Below are 20,226 nucleotides of genomic sequence, written 5' to 3'. Positions count from 1 at the left end.
TTCCTCTGAAGCCAGGACACTGTTTGAGCACACCTGGCTCTTGAGGAATCAGTGGTCACAGCAGAAGTAAAGCTCTCTGAGCAGATTTCCCTCTGAAATTACCTTCCCCATGGAATTAGACCTGTGAGTTTGATGTCCAAGTGGAGAGTAGTAAGGAGCAGCGTCTCTCAAGTGTCTGTACTGGGACCAGTGAGGTTTAATTACCTCCACCAATGGCATTAACAGTGGGATGGTGGGCACCCTCAGCCAGGCTGCAGGTGACACTACAGAGTGTTGTGGGTGATGCACTGGAAGGACAGGATACCATCCAGAGGGACGTGGATAAGCTGGAGAAGAGGGACCATGTGAACTTCCTGAAGTTCAACAAGGCTGAGTGCAAGGGTTGGGGCAAGCTCTAGTCCCAGCACTGACTGGGGGAGGGATGGATGGACGGATGGATGGATGGAAAGCAGCTCTGTAGAGAAGGACTTGGGAGGTGCTGGTGGATGAGAGGCTGAAGATAAGCCGTCCATGTGTGCTGGCAGCCCAGAAGTCCATCTGTGTCCTGGGCTGCATTGGAAGTGTGACTGGTGGGGAGAGGGGTTTCTGCCCCTCTGCTCCACTCAGGTGAGACCCCACTTGCAGTGCTGCCTCCAGCACTGGGATCCTCAGTGCAAGACAGATGTGAACCTGCTGGAGCAAGTCCAGAGGGGGCCGCAGAGATGCTTCAAGGGCTGGAGCCCCTCTGCCATGGAGACAGGCTGGGAGAGCTGGGGGTGTCACCTGGAGGAGAGAAGGCACCGGGAGATCTTACTATGACCTTTCAGTGTATAAAGGTACTTACGGGAACAGCACTGAGAGACTTTTCACCAGGGTCTGCAGTGCCAGGACCAGGGGCGAGGGTAAGATTGGACATAAGGAACGAATCCCTCCCTGTGAAGGTGGTGAGGCCCTGGCACAGGTTGCCCAAGAAGCTGTGGCTGCCCCATCCCTGGAAGTGTTCAAGGCCAAGCTGGACAAGGCTTTGAGCAACCTGGTCAAGTGGAAGGTGTCCCTGTCTATGGCAGGGGGGTTGGACTAGGTGACCTCTGAAGATCCCTTCCAACCCAGACCACTTCGTGAGTCTACAACTTCCTGAGAAGCACAGTAACTCTGCTCCCCATACCCAGCTCCCTTTCCTGCCGAGGAACAGCTGTCACTGCCACCACTTGCAGCTGACTGGCTCTGGGTTTCATGTAGACCCTGCTCTACTCTCAAAAGGGAACACATCCGCCAGGCACAGAGCTTCAGGGTTTTCCTCTCCTGCTCTGCTTCAGAAGGACTATAGTGCCTGCAGCAGAGGCCAAAAACCCTGAGATGGAAAAGCCTTTCCTCACCCTCTCCTCTTTCCAGCTGAGTGGCTTCAAGATCACCTAAAGTCTCCCTGTTTCCCCCTCAGTGCTGACTACAAGCACTTGTGTCTTCCCCCACACCTGGGTTCACAGCCATCCTCTTCCCACCTCTTGCCATCAAAATATCTCAGGCACAGGACTTGCTCCAAGCTGGATCTGGACAGTTCCTCAAGTACAGCCAGGGCTTGGTCCTCTGGACAAGCATGTCAGAGTCCAGACTGTGGGATGAAGCAGCTTCTTCATCGTCCAGTGAACTGGTCCAACCAAAACCTACTCCTTCCCTACCACTCCCAGTACACGTAATCCTGTTGGAAGGTCCAGCAGGTCCAGGGCTGGTGTCCCTGTGTTGGCAGCTGAATAAGGAATCAAGGTGGTTTACATGCACCGTGCTCTATGATCAGCCGTTTTGGTTGGCGAGGTTAGTAATCATCACTGCTGCTCTACTCTATGTTAGGAGCATGAGCATGCCTCTGAAGCACTCGGAGTGCCAGGGAACCACCCTGGGAAGCACCAGTAAGGGGACAGAGTTCAGCAGCTTCATCCTGTCTAGGGGAAAGGCAGCAAACTACAGAGATCAGCTCTAAAGCACGTGGAGCAGTGCTGGGTTTAAACACTTTCAGATTAGGATTTCAAGTCCTGAGCACCACACACACTTCTGCACAACACTCAGGCTTCACTCGCTCGAAGGCATTGGGATTTCCACCTCTCAACTTAGATGGAAATGCATCCCAAAGCTTCCTTGTTATGATCACCAGCAAGGACTCATAGCTCAGTCTTGGAAAAAGGGCAATTAAGGGATTTACAGAGGCTGGGGCAAGCTGGGAGCACAGGGAGGGCAGGGACAGCCACTCAGCCCTGCAGAGATGAACCCAGCCTGTTCACCCCAAGCTCTAAGGGTCCCCAAGAGCAGCAAGAGGAGCCAAGAGAAGAGAACTCCAGCTCTCACCAACACAAAACCTCTCTGTGCTTTGCATTTCCAGAAGATGCAATTGCTTCCAGCCCTGGGATAGCAAGTTCAGTGACATCACTGAACGGCACCAGTCGGAGAAGAAACATGAGCCGAGCACTGGGGTGATGGACAGAGGGTGGCAGGACTGCTCCGCTGCCACTAGCAGCTACAATTTTAGTGATCATTACTAAGGAAACTTCAGACCCTTCCCCCCTGATCGGTGAAGCAATCTACCTACGAAGCTGTGAAGGAGAGAGGAGCTCAAGCAATGCAGCACTAACTGCTCTCAAAGCCCTCACCCAGTTTGTCTGTGGATGTGATAATATCAGCTGGAAGGGAGGAGTCCAGATCTGCATCCAAGATGCCCAGTGGGTCGAGTTGTGCTACATGATGCCCTCGAATCTATGAAATGCGCCAGGAATGGAAAGGAGAACAGGAACCAAAAGGGAGAGAAAAACAAAAGAGGGAAGGGGTAAAAAAGTTAAATTACATTAGAATTAATTTGCAGAGTAATTCTCACCGACGTTTGGAGAAACAGTTACTGGTGCATCATCAAAATTTACACAACTAATGCCGAGAGGATCAAGCTTTGCAATGTGGTGACCCCTGACCTGGAAGCAACAACACAGATTAGTCATTAAAACATGTTAATTGAAGAGACATTCCATTAAAAAAAAAAGTTAAAAAAACATCATGCACAAGTTTCCCTCTTTACATTTTCTGCAGAGCCACCCCAATTCTAGCTCCAGCTGAAGCCTGGAGAAGTTGGGTTTAGTCACCTACAGCAAGTAGCTGAGTGCCAGCAGCTGCCAGGACTCTTCTGCTCTGCCTGACGCCAGGTTTGGAGGGTAGGCGGGGGGATGGCAAACTCCTTCACAGCAGAGACCTTCCAGAATTAGGGTCCAAGGGTCTTCTGACACTTTCCCAGTATCCAACCTGAGCAGCTCCTCTCTACAGATACAGTAACTCCACATCAGTGGTCTCCTTCTAAGTGTCAAAGGCACATGAAGAGGCAGCTTGCCCCGAGAAGCTGTGGCTGCCCCATCCCTGGAAGTGTTCAAGACCAAGTTGGACGGGCCTTGGAGCAACCTGGAACGCTGCCTGTGGCAGAGGGGCAGCAGGGTAGAATGAGATGAGCTTTAAGAGCCCTTCCAACCCAAACCATTCTAGGATTCTATGAATTTTCCAGATTTTGACAGATTTAGGTGTTCTCTTGTCAATATAGTAGAGAAAACAGGCGCTGCCACCAGCAGCAGTTGTTCCTGAAAGGCCAAGGAATGTGCCTGAAGAACATCTGCCCAGCTATGCAGCAACTCACAGCATTCCTCTGGAGAGAGGAGCCACAGCAGAACTCTCATGTGAAGGGGCAGGTGCAGAAATATCAAAGAGCTCGCAGCCAGTGGAGCCCTGACAGCTCCTGGTGGCAGCACTCAGGCCAGAAGTCTCCATGCTGTGTCTGAATCCACATCAGGAGCCATGGAGAACAATGGGAGGCGATGAGGAGTTTCAGATTTTTGCTTCCACTGGAGTAGGTAGCCATGGAGGGATCCCAGCATGTCTGACTGAGCTAACTCAGGTCACCTTGGTGGCCAGCACTGACTGGTGAGCCACAGCTTCAGGCTCAGCAATGCTGGGACTGGGGCAGGAAACACAACTGCTGTGGTACAGGGCGTGGAGCCTTTCTTACACTGGGAAAGTGTACTACAGCCATCAAATCCGCTGCCAGTTAGGAAAAGCACTCGGATACAAGGGAATTGCTAAACCTCTTGTACAAACCAGACACGCTGATCCGACATTATTTACCAGAAGGCATTCCTTTCCAGAGCATCCCACGGGGATTTTAGCACGTGATTTTTGTGGTTTTACCAGCCAAGGAGTCTTAAATCAGCCATCAGTACTAAGGCAAACTGTAAAGAAAGCATCGTTCCCTCCCTGTTCTCTGCAGGGCCAGGTGACACTGTGCCCCTGAGCACTGGTGGCCACAGGAAAGCTCCTCTGGGCCAGCCGTGTCTGAAAATGATTTGCTTGTCCATCTTGCAGCAAAGCCCAGGGGAGAGACCATCACGTAGCAGTCAGCAGGACGCAAGGTTGCCATGCTGCTCTCCATGGCCAGGATGCTCTCACTGGGACCAGGAGGCCACTTAGTCCAGCAAACAGCTTTGAGCTGGGGACCCCTATTGGCTTTGAGGTCACCTCAGCAGTTTGCAGGTACACAAAAAGTCCTCAAATTGGTAGAGCAGCAAAGAGAACACCTCTTTCCCCACAGGAGCCAGGCTGCTTGTTAGTGTCCACACGCAATGCAAACCAAAAAAAGGAACAAAAAAGATGCTCTGTGGGCTGGAGCCCCTCTGCTCTGGAGCCAGGCTGGGAGAGCTGGGGGTGTTCACCTGGAGAAGAGAAGGCTCCGGGGACACCTTAGAGCCCCTTCTAGTGCCTAAAGGGGCTCCAGGAGAGCTGCAGAGAGACTTTGGACAAGGGCCTGGAGTGACAGGACAAGGGGGAATGGCTTCCCACTGCCAGAGGGCAGGGTTAGATGGGATATTGGGAAGAAATTCTTCCCTGTGAGGGTGGTGAGGCACTGGCACAGGTTGTCCAAGAAGCTGTGGCTGCCCCATCCCTGGAAGTCTTCAAGGCCAGGTTCAACAGGGCTTGGAGCAACCTGGAAGGTCTAGTGGAAGGTGTCCCTGCCCATGGCACATGGGTTTGGAACTAGATGGTCTGTAAGGCTCCTTCCAACCCAAAGCACTCTACTACTCAAAATTAATAACGACTTGGGCATGGAAACACAAATACAATTAAGGAGCCATCACTGATGCCAAAGCAGAGTAGTCATTGCTCACCCATAATTATAGGGACAGACCAGCTCAATCCAATTAAGAAATTAATTTTGTGGTCTTTTAAGTAGGTTACGTATCACAGGTAGGGTTTCCTTCACCTTCCTACACTTTCATACCTCCATATCCTGTCCCGAACCTCCCCACCTGAATAAGTCACCACAGCTACAGCCCTACTGTGACACCAGGGCAGAAAGGGAAGCAGACTTCTCACTGCAGACAGCTCAGAAAAATACATCCAAGAGCCATCACCTCCCAGCGCTGCCACTCAGAGCCTGAAGAAGAGATGGGAATACTGAAGAGGTTATGGATTTTGTGTTCAAATTGCTGACATGAAGCTTCTGCTTCCAACTACATCAATCACCATGTGTTCAAACTTGGTGTCTGCCCGCTTGCTCTACTGGCAGGAGCTGCCTCAGAGCTGACAGGGTGGTCATCTCCCATGGAACCAGCCGTACAGGTCCTTACAAACAGGTCCCAGTGCTGACGTTGGCACTGCAGCTGCAGAGGCAGGCAGGGTAGTGGCAGTATCTTGGAGCCAGAGAGCAGGGGCCAAGGCTGGGCAGACCTTTGGACTTGTCCAGCACTGCAGTTCCTGCCTTAACTCACGGCCTTTTATGTTGGATTTTCCCCATACCTGAGCAGGAACACAATGTACAGCGAGTCCTTTGTCACAGGAACAGGTGAGAAACTCACTTGCACAGCAGCTGGGTTCTTTAACATCTCACCACAGAGCCAATTAGAGCCCCCAGACTTGACAAACCAGAGCATAAACAAAGGTGAAAGGATGACACAAATGTAGAAACACGCTTAAATGTTCTCCCAAGTAAAAATACTTGCTGGCCTTCCACCAGCCAGAGGATGTTTCCTTCCTGCTTCAAACTCATTTCTCCCAGAGGATGGACTTGGGCAGCATTTGGTCTGAGCTGCAGCCCACCAGCACCACCGGCCTCTTCCAGGTTGCAAATCACATGGAAATGTTTCCTGAGCTTCTATATTAGGACCTCAGAAGTTCTCTCAGCAACATGAGGGAAGAAGGATGGGTGTCCCATGTCACTGCTGAGCATGGCAGCCCATGGCACAGGAGCAACATTCCAAAGGCCAGCAAACCACCTTTTGTGAAGAAGACCTCCCCCTCCCTGCCACCCCGTTTGGATAACAATAGTTTAAACCTTCCTATTGTCCAGCAAAGCATCAGCTAAGCTTCTGCCTAAACAGATCAGCAGCTCCTATGCCAAAACAGGCAGCTCAGCCCACATCCTGCATGCTCTCCATGCAAAACACATGCATCAACCCTAACCTCAGCCATGAAAGGCCCCTCTACTGAGGACAGGACCCTCCTCAGCACAACATCCCCTTACCTGATATGCCCTGATGAGAGACTGCACTGCAAGATGGTCCTCCACCAGTTTATCCACGCTGGGCTGTGCCTGAACCAGGAACTGGGCTTGGGACAGGGTGGAAAGGCTGGTACTCAGTGGAGGGGGGCTTTGGTAAGCGGTGCCTGGAGCAGCTCCGGCATTGGCGTTGCGAAAGAAGATGTCCCATGACTACAAAAACGGAAAGAAGAGAGGCAACAGGGTCATCACCTGCAGCCCAAGCACTCGAGGCTACAGAGGTCTCAGCTCTGTTGCCAAAGCAGGGAGCAGAGTTGCCTCCTCCCCTGCACCTCAGCTCCATGCAGCCACTGCTGAAGGCACCCACCTGCTTTGGACGGAAGAGCACTAAAGCTCTCCCACTACTCCAGGTACACCATTATCCCACTTCCCATCCATCTGGATTGTTTCTTTTGCCATGAGGCCGCCCCCAAAGCCCCTCCTCTCTCAACAGCAGCACACAAGACAGGACACAGCGATACACCCTCCCCTGCCTCAGCTCTCAGAACTGCTGCTCAGAGACACAAGTCCCAGCCTGGACTTCCAGCTCGTTTCCTTCTCCCCAGGGGAAGCCATTGCCTTCTAACTTCTAAATAACCCCAGTATTTTCTGAAAAACATTTCTGCCCTATAATCAAATACACCTCTTCCTATTTTCCGTGGTCTGAATGGCCTGAGACCTAAATCCGAGCACGAGCTGTGTTGTCCAGCACTCAACCAGCAATGTGTTCCTTTTTCTGTCCTCTCTTCAATTTTTCCCCATCCTTTTGGCAACGCCCAGGCCAGCACTATGCAGGTACTCCCACGCAGCTCTCCTGTGCCCAGACCAAGGCAGCTGTCACCTCTGCTCCTGCTTTCTCTGCAGATGGGCATGTCTAGGTGCTAAGAAAACAAATCAAAACCCCCCAAAATAGCCCTTGACAGATTTGGTGTAACTGTCATACTTTTCCAGCACTGCTTGAAAAACCCAGAAGTGACCCATGCCAAACACAAGTTAATTTGTCTCCTTGGAGAGGCAGCAATGGACCTGAGAAAGGGGAGAGCTTAGTCAAACAAAGTCCAAGCTACATCCTCCCGTCACATACCCCGGTCTCATGTGCCACCGAGCGATGGCAAAGGACAAGGGCACAGTGGAGCAGTGGCTGTGTGCTAGCACAGACCCAGGTTGCCAGCTAAAGCAAACAAATCCCCTGGGATTTGCATGCTGGTTTTAGCCCAAGAGTCTCTCCACCGGCTGTGGGCACCTTGGAGAGTGCCAAATCCAGCCTTGGTGATCGGAGACGGGGAAGCGCTGCCCAGCCATCCCCAGAGTGTGTAAACTAAGTGGAAAAGTGCCCTGAAAGAACCTCCAGCTGTTGTTTGGGGCAGAAAAGACAGATTTTGTCCCCCTGGAAGCAGGGTGAAAAGGACTGAAAATGTCCCCTTTGCCAGAGGAGCCCCAGCTCAGCCATCCCTGGAGCTACTCCAGTTGCAGAGTCCATCACATGCCCCAGGAAGGTGTTTCCAGCCCCGATTTACCCAAACACTCCATCACATGACTGCACAAGGTGAATAAATTTAGAAACAGGTCATGCTGAAAGAACATAAATAAAATCTGGAACATTTTGGCACTCTAACTGATAAACAATCACTCCCCCAAAGGCAAAAAAAAAAAAAAAAAGGAAAGGCAGAAAACACCTAACCCCATTTCAACTGCTAAAGGAAATTTCAAGGAGAAAAGAGGGAGAGTGGCTTTCTGTTTCATCCCTGCTCTTCTCTTTCTCAGGCTCAGAGAGCTCCTGGGTGCTCTAGAAGACATCAGCTCCTGTGAGCAGAGGGACAAGCACCAGGCATAGGCTCCACGCACTTGGGATGGGGAGGAACCTGGCAGGCTGCTTTACTCGGTGGTTTAAGGTTCTTTAATGTAATGGAAAATAAAGACAGGTAAGAGAAAGGGAGCATCTGCCAGCCCAAGAGGGGGCTGAGGACAGGGAAGGAGCCAGGGGTGTTTCCTTCATGAACCTCTTCCCGTCTGCCATTCATTAATATCAACCTCTCAGAGCTGCAATTTGATTCTGTTTTGAAACAAGAAGTCCACTTTAAGCTCTGCAAACAAGGTGTGGCACTGGCTGAGTCAGCTCGGGTACTTTCACTGAATCCTTTATGGCCCTACAGAATGATGGTTGAATGGCAAAGGGAGGGCTGGAGCCTTGATAAGTGCTATAAAAATGTCAGCTTTCAACCTGCTGATGTGATTTCGAATTCAATAGTATCCAAGGGCCACCCTGTAGGTTTGTGGGGAGCACATGTGAGGTGCCTCTGGAGCTCATGTCTCCCATGGGAGAGGCTAAACAGCCCCATCAGTTACCCTGCTTTATCATGGGAAGGAGAACTTTGCCTTAATCTGGCACTTGCCAAAGTTAACAGCAATAATAAACTCACGGGGTTATTTCCCTCTGAATTCTCTGTGCCCACAGCAGCCCTGTGAGAGCTCCTCTGGCTCTTATACCCTGTATAGATACATACACATACAGGGCATGAGATATATATATATTTTGGGTACAAGAGAGCTCAGATTCATTGCATTTTTGCAGTCCCACAGCTGCAGTACAAGGCATTAGCCTGGACAGGTTTCCTGGTGCTCCTCCATGCACTGGCAAAGTGGGATAGGTGAGCCAGCTGTCTGCCACACACCATGATAGTTCAGGCTTTAGAAGGATCTTGAGCTCCACTCCGGGAGCAGATCTCAGTGCGGGCTCCTCTGCTGGGAACAGCCTCAAACCAGCTCACCAAGGCAAACCAGCACCTTCCGCTAGACTCAGCTCCTGGAGAAGGGTGCAGGCTCAGACCACCACATCCCAGTCTCTGCCAGCTTGGAGGTCAGGCATACATGGCAAGGGGAGAGAGCTGCCACCAGCTGCAAGCACCACGGACAGGGCTGCAGGTGCTCCGGGCTGGGAGGCGCGAGGGACACACAGCCTCCACCTCCCGCTCAGGCTGCTCCCCGCCCGTTCCCCTGCCACAGCCTCCAGAAGCACCAACCCTGCTCAGCACAGTCTGCAAGCCCAGCAGAAAGAAGAGGAGAAACATCAGAACTTAAAGCTGGAGGAGGAGGAGCCTGAACCAAATTTAAGGCTGGTAACCTTTGCTAAGAGCAGGCGGTCAAGCAGCAACAGATGGGTCTGTGCTCTGCACATCGCCATGTCCCTTATCAACGTAAACAAGGACCTTCAGTGTTCCACAGTGCAATCAGGTCATCAAACTCCTTTCAATTTAAAACCCCAAACACTGACATGTTAAGGAGTCCATGTTAAGGCCCATGTGATGTACAGACCTATGGGGAGAGCTGTGTTCCTTTCCCATGGTTCAACCCAAACTTTGGGGCTGCTGCTTAGGGAGGCTGAACCTGCCCCAGGTATATGCAGGTACCACCCACCTGCAGTCACAGCTCTCTGGTTGTCTCTCCTGAAGCACCCATGACGTTGCTCAGGGTACCAGGGAGACGGTGCAGGCTAGGCTGTGCCAAGAACCCAAGCTGGCCAAATGGGGGGCAGAAGAAGGGTATCCCCACTCCCTGGGGACACAGTCCAGGAGCAGGCAGCACTGACCCTGTGGCAGCCCACCAGCACCCATCTCCCGTGTCCTCATATCCTCTTTCTCCAGCCCTGCTCATATTTTTATTATTCTACTGTTACTATAATCCAACTCTGCTCATCAGACTTGGAAACTGGAGTTGAAGGACTGCACACAGAAAATCTCCTAAAATAATCGTTTTTTTTTTACCTTCCCTGTTTTAAACAAGCACTGAGGCTTGTTCTGCAGTTTAAACCCCTGGTGTCTGCACAGAGGAAGTGGATTCACCATGCTCTGCTGGGACCATCACGTCAGCTGAAAGCCTCAGAAGTTTTTGCTGACAACAGCAAAGACACCCCAGCTCTTCCCAGATGAAGGTGTCCCTCCCCAGCAGGATGCAGCATGGCAAGCAGAAGCCGGTCTCTGCTCTGTGCAGGGACAGATAAGCCTCAGTCGGGTCCCTGTGACAGCCTGGCTCCTTCCAAGAGCTCCACCCCGGGATCTGCCCCTCCGTCTGGCAGGATGGAGGCCAACACTTATCAGGGAAAGGGGTGGCACATGCCTCCCCAGAGGGGACACCAGTTGATAGGGACTGTGAGCGAGCAAAACCAGAGACAAGCCCAGCCCATGCCCAGCAGCTTAGCAACCCAGCAAGGATGGAGGAGCCATGAAAAAGTGCAGAAGGACAAAGGAGTACAGAGAGCAGCTGGGAAGGGACCTTGGTAAAGGGGTCACTGGAATGAGGTGGGGTCCACCCAAGAGACAAGTCCAGAAGGAGGCCAAGTGTACCAGGAAGCAACAGCAAAGTCCACACCGACTCAGGTACCAACCCCACCAGAAGTTTTGGGACTGGAGCTGGATTTCATAGGACCACAGAATGGTTTAGGTAGGAAGGGACACTCAAAAGATTATCTAGTCTCATCTCCCTGCTCCAATCCCTTTCTGCCAAGCAGGACTCCAGTTTGGTTTCCTTTGATGGAAAAAAAGTCCCTAAGACTTGCTTTTTCCATCACAGGTCTCAAGTTTGCTTCCTGGCATTTTATTTCACATGTTGATTTTCCTGATGCCAAACCAGTTCCAGACATGCTGGAATAAAAAATCCTATATCAATTCCTGCACTGTTCTGGAAGTACAGTACTACGCTGGAAGTAATTCTAGGGACATTGATTTTCCAGGGATCAGTCACTCGGAAATCAAACAATTGCAAATTCTTCACCATAAACACTGGACTGGGGGCCTGGAGAGGTGGTGAGAGCACCACCCTTGTAGGGACTCAAAACCTGACTGCACGAGGCCCGGAGTGACCTGGCCTAGACATGAAGCTGGACGTAATCTGCAATATAGAGGCCACTTCCAAGCTGGATGCTGGGGCAGAGGCTCCTTCCAAATTAAATTCTCCTCCAACTTCTTCAACCGCGTGTGCATGCCCTGCCTACCTACTGATGGGCTGACAAGGATAATCAGCCACATTTACAAGACCAGAAGTAAACCAGAGGTCTGGCCTTGGGACCCAAACTCCCTTCCCAGCCAGCTGCCCCAGTCAGTCCTGATGTTTACTCAAACATCTGCTCAGAGTGACTTTTGAGCGTGGGTCTGGAATCAGTGTTAGTATCACACCATGATGACTCTTTGACAAAGACAGGATCGTGCCTGTCACTGGGACAAGGTGGTGTTACCCTCACTCGTTTTTAAATCAGGCTACGGCATTTAAGTTCGTGGCTTTTAACTCAATATCCCACCTCTGAAGGAGGGGTTATACCATGTGCTTGGGCAGCTTTCAAGTCACTATTTGGCAAAGGGCACAACCCAAATGAAGATGTTTTGTGATTTCTGAGTCTTTACTGTTTGGCTCAGACACCCATTTGCCTCCAAAGAAGCCTAAAGTCAACATTTTTTGTGAAAATCCAGCTTTGATCCTACCTTAAGACCTTTTCAGCACCTGCATTCTGAAGGTGAGATCAGTGCCATTGAAAACAAATCAATGCTGCCGCAAGCGCTGGAGCATGGGATTCCTTATACCCTACTGCTCATTTACCCATTGTATCCTGGTCTGCACATGGCTCATGTGCTACTGAAGAAAGAAAATTCTTGTTCCACACCAGGACATGTTCAAAACAACCCAGAAAATCCCCTGGGTAATGCTGAGACTTAGTCACTGGAGGAACATCTTCCTTGTGACACACTGGGGATGGGGAACAATGCTGTCAGGTTTCAGAACCCCTCTTCCCAGCTGAGCCCTCACCTGATGAGCTCAGTCTTGCTGGAGAAGCTTTACGGATTCAGATCAGGACAGGCCTCTGCACATAATGCCCACGGCTGGGGTTTTTTTCCCAGTTTTAAGTTCAGGAGTAGCTGTGGGAATCCCTCTGGCCACCAGACCCTGTCCTCCTCCCCAGGCTGTAGATCACAGGTCTGGCTTTACGCACCAGCTCAAAGTCAAGCTTAGCTACAGTACATCTGCCCCAATACTGAACACCACCCGTGCCTGACGCAAAAAGGAAACCAGTCAGGATGTGGAGAACACCCTCCCTGCCCCGCTTCCGTATTCTTCACTCTGGAATAAACCCTCTCGTGAGCCATCAGAGATGGAAAAAATACAGCTTCAGGAGCTTATTACGGGTGGATTCCCAGGAGAAGCCATTCCTTGTATCCGCTTGTGATCCAGGATGCTGCCCGTGTCCCAAGCCCACGGTGTTCCCTCTCGAAAAGAAAAGCTCCTCTTGGCTCTTGCTCAAGGAATCACTGCCGTTTCTTTGGGGCAAAGCGAGGCAGAAGGACTGTCCACAATCATCTGGCCCCTATGGCTGAATTCGATCCTCCTCGGGAGGCAGGCACTTACCTGCACCACTGCTCAGACACACAGAGAAGCAAAAGTGACATCCTGGCAAGGTTGCTCCTTACCTTATGTACACTTTTGGGATTTTCCAGCCAAGCATAATACATTTCCTCCACATAGTTTGAACTAGTCCCACTCAGAAACGGCTCGGCAGCCACCGGTGCACTGTAGCACCTGAGCTGTTGGAACGTCCTGGGTGCTGCCGGTTTGTGTTGGGAAATTGTCTTTACAGTCTGTGAGGCCGTCAAGGGCCTCAGCTTTGCCGCACAAGTCCTTAAGTTAAGCATAGTTGTCCCGTTGCCTCACACAAGTTCCTGTTGGGCAGAGAGAGAACAGAAAAGTGAGTTAGGAATTACTCCAAGCACAGACAACTGAGCTTAGGATGTTTTTAGTTTGGATTAATCCATCCACCCATCCCACGGCTGAGTCCCTGATGGCTCAGAAACACAGCTTTTGATCGGGATGCTCAGCATGGCTGGGTCTGCCTCCCCCACCCCTGGCAGCATGGCACTGTCACCTCCCCTGTTGTGACAGTGAGAAGCAGATTTGCTTGGCGGGTACCCAACTCCAGCCTCGAGCGAGCCACTGCATATCAAAGCCATCCACATTTCTTGATTTCGGCATCTTCGTACAAAACAAGGGATGTCTGGGGTGAAACAGCCCATATTAACAACGTAAGGTATCGGTTCCCCCAGCACTTCCCTCTTCAGCTCCATCCAGCATCATCTACCCCTTTTCCAAAAATAAATCCGTAAAATATCCTTGGATTTCTTTTGGTTTTTTAATTCTTCCTCTGAGAATCCTCTTTACATTTGTTTTAAACAGGAAAATCCTCTGTAACTCCAATTCCAGTAGGAGTGGGACACTTTGGCCATTCAACCTCCCAGGCAGATGGAAGTTGTAGGATTTTAAAGCAAAGCACCTTTAAGTACTGAAGGGTGCTGCAAAAGTATGTGTTATCAGCTGGATTTTAACACTGAACATTTTCCTTCATATCTGCTGGAGCCTCATGGGGTGTGTGTCTCCAGGGCAGCACATTTCACAGGGGGACAACCTCATCATCCAGCAGGGGAGCTTCTTCCATCACTCTCTCTCCCAGGTACAAGGTCTGGGCTTCAATTTCTGTGACCACTCTGCTGGCTGAGGTTTTCTTGATGGTTTGTTGTGAAATGCATCAGGATAAAGTTGGAAAGAAACCGTTTACAGGGAAGACCTCTTGCAAAACAGGGGTACAGTGGTGCAAAGCACTTGGGAAGTGGGCTCCAGGACAGACTGCTTCTTCTCAAAAGCCCAGACCCAAGAATGCCAATGAAGCTGAAAGACCCGGACAATCCAAAAAAGTGATGTGGAGCAGGTGTGGAACTTCTCAAAGGTCCCACTTTGCAGCTCTTGGTGGGGCATGGACGGGGAAGCTTGGGGTTAGCCAGGGGGTTGGCCACAGGGTCAGCCATGGGGTTACACACATCTGACCGACCACTGCAGCCCAAAAGAAAGCGTTGGAGCAGGATCATCTTGAGAGAAGTGCTGGCATTTGGAGCAGCTCTTCTTGGAGCTGCCCTTTTCACTCAGCTCCTCCCTCAAGAGGCAGGACCCGGGGCTGGAGGTGACCCAGCTGGCTGGTTTCCATATTCCTGACCAGTTTAACAAGCAGCAGCCCAATGTCAAAGCAGTTATCATGCATTCACCAGATTAAAATGAAGTTTCACAAGGGACTGAAGAAAACAACACACCTTCACAGCCAGCATTTTGTCAGCCAGCCTTCCAGGTTTGCTTGGCTGAATCTAGTCCTGGCTGCTTGGCATGGCAGTGGCTACACTTCCCATCACAAACCACAAGGTTTTTATTCAAAGAGCAAGAGGAAGACAAGTTCAAAGAGCGTAAGAAAGACACAGAATCACTCGAATTCAGCCAGCATTTGACAGATTTACGCAAGGGAAAAAGGGAACCACTCATCCTTTCCACCCTGCCAAGAAAGGCTGGTAGGTGTGGGACAGCAAGTGCAGCACCACTGGGAGTTCTTTCGGATCACCCTCCCTCAGATTTATACAGCAAAACACACATGGGTATTTGAAAGACTCAGAAAGTTGATGGTGTCCAACCAGGAGAAGAGAAAAGAAGACTCTAGGGAGACCTTAGAGCCCCTTCTAGTGCCTAAAGAGGCTCCAAGAGAGACTTTGGACAAGAGCCTGGAGTGACAGGACAAGGGGGAATGGCTTCCCACTGCCAGAGGGCAGGGTTAGGTGGGATACTGGGAAGGAATTCTTTCCTGTGAGGGTGGGGAGGCCCTGGCACAGGTTGCGCAGAGAAGCTGTGGCTGCCCCATCCCTGGAAGTGTCCAGGGCCAGGTTCGACAGGGCTTGGAGCAACCTGTTCTATAGGAAGGTGTCCCTGCCCATGGTAGAGGGGTGGAACTGGATGGTCTTTAAGGTCCCTTCCCACTCAAAGCGTTCCATGATTCCGTGATATTTCAGAGAGCCAACTGAATCAGGTGCCAGAGGACTGGCACGCACACAGCACAGAAAAAGCTTGGAAGCAGCAGCAGAGACTCCAGTTTAGCATCCAGTTTCGGTGCTGCCACAGCAGCATTCTGTGACCTCTCTGGAAAACAGGGAAGTTAATGCCAGGGCATTTGACCCCAAATGAGCGGAACCAGCTGGTATTTGAGGGCCTCTTGCAGGAAATGCTGGCTGGGAGCCCAGCGGGAGACAGGGCAAGCTCAGAGCAGAGATGATTCTGAGGTGGATCAAAATAGAGCACGACAACCAGAAGGAAGGGGCAAAAAAATAAAAATCTGAGATATGGGATATCAGGGTCACCCAGGAATACAAAGGTCACCCACGGAGTGACGGCTGAGGAAGGTGCAGGAGGGCAGCCAGTCTCAGCCCAAACCTCACCAAAAGGTCAAATCCCAGGAATACCCATAACAGATGACGGCCCAGAGCGCGCCAATAAGCAGATTAAGGTGCTAAATCTGACCCCGGCAGCAGGGATGGGGACGCCACCACAGACGAGGGATAGTTGGGAAAGGCTTGGGATTAGGGAATACTTTTTGGGTTAAAAACAGCACAAATTCCGCTTTCCAGGAGGCCAGAGGTCCAGGGCTAAAGGCTGCAGCCACAGCTGCTCCAGCAGTGGGCACCTTCGGGACCGCGGTAGCCCAAGGCCCTGGGGCGGGCGGGGCCGGCGCGTTCCTATGCGAGCTGCACGGCCGACCCCGGCCCACCAGAGTCCCAGGCGCCCAGGAGGCCCCGCGGGCTCGGACGGGCGGAACGGTGGGGGTCGGGCGGCGAGACGAGGCGCCCCGCAGGGCCCCGCGTGCGGCGGGCGCGGGAAGGGGCCGCGCGACCCCCGCCCGGCCCGCGAGGGCGGTAACCCGCCCCCTCCCCGCGCCCGCCAATCACCGTCCGCCGCCACCGTCTGGGCCCGCCTCCACCCCACGCCGCCAATCATCGCCCGCTCCTCGCCGCCTATAGGAGCGGCGAGCCGCCGAGCCGCCTTCCCATTGGCCGCCAGGCTGTCCGTCTCGGCAGTGCCCCCCCAACAGGCGCCCGGGCGGCACGCCAAGGACACAGGGCGCGGGCCGTCCGCCCCGCGCGCCCCCCGCCCTGCTCCAGCCCTGGCCCCACCGCCCGCCCCCACCGCCCAGCCCCGCCGCCCGGCCCCGACGCAGGACCCACCGGCGCGTTCGTCGCCCCGCCTCGCAGCCCCAGCTGTGACAGCGGCCCCGACCACCGTGGTCCCACCCCCCCGCCCGTGCGTCACAGCGTCGCCCCACCCCTCGCCCTGACCACGCCCCTCCGCCTCGTCCCAATGCGCCTGCGCCGCCCGGCGCGCGAGGTGACCCCTGGGATGGGGGCGGGGTACTGGCGTCGGCCGTGGACAGTCGCCATGGCCGAGGGCTCCCCAGTACAGCCTGGGACACCTACCGTGACCCGCAACCCTCACTGCGCCTTGAGGGTCTCAACCATGGCCTGGGTGCCCCTGTCATGGCCTGAGGACCTCCACCGTGGCGTGGAGTTCCCCTTGCCCTGGGAGACCTCAGGCCTTTGGGGATATCCCAGCGTGGGTGACAACCAGTGGGGGCTCAGAGGGTCAAAGGAAGTGCCGGGGGAGCTCTGGGGTTCTGGCAGTTTCCTGCCGGTGAGTCATGGTGTCACTGGTCCTGAGCCCAGGGGCAGGGGCAGGGTGGCACTTCGGGGAAGTGAAACAGGTGCCAGGAAAACACCCTGGCAGCCCACAGTCGTGCAAGCCTGGCCACGCACATCCCCGGCCCTGCCAGTGTGGCGCAACCTCCGGCATGCCGGATGGACGTGGGGATGAGGAGTGTCCCCAAAGACCACGTCCCTGATGGCCATGTCCCAGAGGTGGCATGGGTGGACACAAGGGACCAGGGGACAGCAGGGCCCTGTGCCGTCTGGTATTAGGATAGTGGGGACAGACAGGAGAGGGGACAGAGGGAGCACAGCTGGCTGCAGTGCTTGGGTCTGCGCAGCGAAGGAGGAAGCCGTGGGGAAATGGTGGAGTGGCAGCATTTGCGCCACAGCCCTTTCTGGGGCGGCTGCAGGTCACGACCTTGACAAGGGTGGGTGTCATCACAGCCCTGCTGGGCGGGGCTGGGACTGGGGCTGGGGCTGGCACACGGTCACTGGTCCCACACATCGATCCCAAACATCCTCTCTGCCCTCTGCCCCACACACTGGCCTTGGAGCATCCTCATGCTCTGCCCCACACCCCAGCTCCAAAGTATCCCCTCACTCTGCCCCACACTCCAATTCTGGAGCATCCCCTGCTCTGCCCCACACTCAGCCTCCCCAGTGCACTGCTGGGGGCAGCCAACCCCCACAGCTCTACCAGTCTAGAAGGAGGAACTGGGCAAAACCGGGCATTGCGACAGCTGGAAATCCCGTTCTGACGGCGCTTCCTTCCAGAGGCTCTTGAAAACCGGCCACGCTAGAGCCAGGCTCAGAGAGTGGGGCAGGCAGGAGCCCGAAGCCAAGTGCCATACACTTCCCAGGTACTGTCAAGTCTCTGCCCAGGACTCTGCAGTCAGTGGCGGCGATGGCATTCGTCCCTGATTTGGACACACTGGAGAATAGCAGGTAAGCATGGCCATGCCAGAGAGGACTTTGGGGACATGATCCTGCACTGGTGGCCCTGACTTCACCATCTCCCTTTGCCTTTCAGCCTAAATGAGGAGATGTTTTATGGCCCCGACTGCCTCTGCCTGCAGAAGGTAACACTGGGGCAGTGGGAGTAGTGAGATCCGTGTGGTGGGGAAGCCTGGCACTCACCCTTCCCTTTTCTCCCCAGAAACCCCGACTGGACTTGGAGGTGACATCACCCAGGGTAGGCATCCAAGTGACAGTGACCAAGGGACACCCTGCCAGGACCTTTCGCCGGGCTGCTGTCCTGGTGGTTGCTGTGACCAAGTTCCTAAAGCAACCAGCGCACAAGGACTTTGCTGACAGTGACCTTGGCAACTTCTTGGATGATCTTTTCGGTATGGGGGTAATGTCAGGGGTGTCGCCCCAGCCGGGGGATGCTCTTGGGGAATGCTCTCGAACCTGGAAGCATCAGCATCCCCCTGACTGTCTCCCTCCCCACAGAGCCCATCTCCTTCCAGCACATAACGGGCAGTTATGCTGGGGCACCCGTCTTCCGCTACACCCGCTCCCAGTCCTTTGACATCCTGGACATTGACCACAAGTGTTTTGTGCTGGAGTCGCCAACCCAGCTGGTGGCCCTGCACCTGCAGGGACCCTCTGCCGGACGGAAAGGTGAGGGGACACAATCCCATCCCAATGTCCCTGTCCCCCACCCCAGGACCACGTGGGAGCCACTCGACAGCACTGGAACCACCCATTAACCCGTCCCTTCTCTCTGCAGTGAAGCTCAACATCGCTCTGTACCGTCCCCGGTCATCGCAGGGCAGCCCAGGGGCTGGGCGGGTGCCTGTGGCCTTGGGTATCAAGGGCTACCAGCTCTATATGTCGTGTGTGATGAGTGGCGCCAAGCCCGTGCTGCAGCTGGAGGTGAGCGTGGGGTCCTGCCAGTCCATCCTTCATGGGGCTGGAGGCTCCATTCCACTCTGACCCCTGTTTCACCCCACCGGCTGTAGGAAGCTGATGTCAGGAGGGATATTGAGACCGTGGAGCTGACCCGCTTCATCTTCTACCGTCTGGACAGCCCGGCCGAGGGGACTACCCGCTTCGAGTCCGCTGCCTTCCCTGGCTGGTTCATCTGCACATCCCTGCAGCCCCGCCAGCCTGTGGGTATCACCAACGCTCCTGACCAAGTGAACATTGCTACCTATGAGCTGAGCGGGCGCTGAAGACCCCACACCAACCCAACCGGCAGTCACCGGTTTTCAGGCTGTATGTACTGAGTACAACCCCCTGGGATGGGACCCCTCTCACCATCTACTTCAGATGAAATAGTAGCTCTGGGCCCCATGGGCTCAAGACACCCCAATCCTTATTTATTTACTTATTGTGTCTGGCCAGTGCTTTTATATTTATTTTTTGTGCTCCCTTATTTATTGCTGCATTTAACTTGTATGTGTTTTATTGTTATCTGGAACGCTGGTGTTTGTAGAGATGGAAGTGGAAATAAAAGGTTTTCCAGGGCTGAATTGCTCAGCTCATTGCTCTCACGGGGGTTACAGACGGGAAAATCCTACTGCTTTGGCTGCTTTTGGGCACTCTCCAAGCCTGAGTGAAAGCCCAGGGGGTAGGGGGCAACCCCACAGCCCAGGGACCACCCTGATTTGGCCAGACCCATGCAGGATCCTCCACCTCCTTGTCCCCATGCCCACCACACAGCTGGGGAGTAACTGGGGTGGGCATCCCACAGGTGGAAGTCACACGCAAATCCTGGCAGCCACCCAGGGCTGTCACTTCTGCTCCAGCTGCTGCCACTAGCCTGGCTCACTGCTAAGGCATGGCACAGTGGGCCACAGTGCAGCAGGACAGCAAGAGGCATGGCGTGGCATTACATGGCATGGTATGCCATCACATAGTATGGTATGGTGTGCCGTGTCACACAATTTCACACCACACCATGCCATATCATGTGATGCCATCACGCAGCATGGCATGGCACGGCACGACATTGCGTGGCATTGCATGGCGTTGCATAGCGTAGCGTGGCCAGACGTGGCCACGGCTTCACATACCGTGGCGTGGCATGCTGTGGCCTGGCACAGTGTGTCACGACATGTCGCAGTGCGTCCCCCGGTGTCATCGCAGGGCCCCGCCCGCGGGGGCTCGGCCGCCAAAGAGGGCCGTTGTCCTCGCCCCCTGCCCGCCTCC

The 20,226-nt window shown here is 53.7% G+C and overlaps 2 protein-coding genes across 5 annotated transcripts in view; one reads left to right on the top strand and one right to left on the bottom strand.

Annotated features, from left to right (window-relative positions):
* OGDH (oxoglutarate dehydrogenase) overlaps nucleotides 1-16,656 on the bottom strand; it is a 32,522-nt gene extending 15,866 nt beyond the window's left edge. For 2 of the 4 annotated variants that reach the window (XM_029963998.1, XM_029964002.1), the window contains exons 1-4: nucleotides 16,594-16,656; nucleotides 12,982-13,230; nucleotides 6,515-6,703; nucleotides 2,840-2,930 (exon numbers count right to left, since the gene is read on the bottom strand). In XM_029963998.1, the coding sequence (XP_029819858.1) occupies nucleotides 2,840-2,930; nucleotides 6,515-6,703; nucleotides 12,982-13,203 (502 nt within the window). In that variant the 5' untranslated portion in view covers nucleotides 13,204-13,230; nucleotides 16,594-16,656. Of the gene's footprint in view, nucleotides 1-2,618; nucleotides 2,722-2,839; nucleotides 2,931-6,514; nucleotides 6,704-12,981; nucleotides 13,231-16,593 lie in introns of all 4 variants that reach the window. The other 2 variants (XM_029964010.1, XM_029964000.1) reach the window with 1 other exon arrangement.
* A 940-nt stretch (nucleotides 16,657-17,596) lies between these two features.
* On the top strand, nucleotides 17,597-19,513 carry LOC103754090 (interleukin-1 beta-like). Its single transcript, XM_008919875.2, has 6 exons — nucleotides 17,597-18,015; nucleotides 18,101-18,149; nucleotides 18,227-18,416; nucleotides 18,523-18,693; nucleotides 18,803-18,948; nucleotides 19,035-19,513. Exons 1-6 carry the CDS (start codon nucleotides 17,975-17,977, stop codon nucleotides 19,245-19,247), a joined length of 810 nt encoding a protein of 269 aa, XP_008918123.1. The 5' UTR covers nucleotides 17,597-17,974; the 3' UTR covers nucleotides 19,248-19,513.
* Nucleotides 19,514-20,226: the final 713 nt, after the last annotated feature.

This window comes from Manacus vitellinus, unplaced genomic scaffold (assembly GCF_001715985.3).
Source record: "Manacus vitellinus isolate BGI_N305 unplaced genomic scaffold, ASM171598v3 scaffold_105_pilon, whole genome shotgun sequence".
Classification (NCBI taxonomy): domain Eukaryota; kingdom Metazoa; phylum Chordata; class Aves; order Passeriformes; family Pipridae; genus Manacus; species Manacus vitellinus.
Note: the sequence above shows the minus strand (reverse complement) of the source record. Positions and strands in the feature narration are given on the sequence as shown.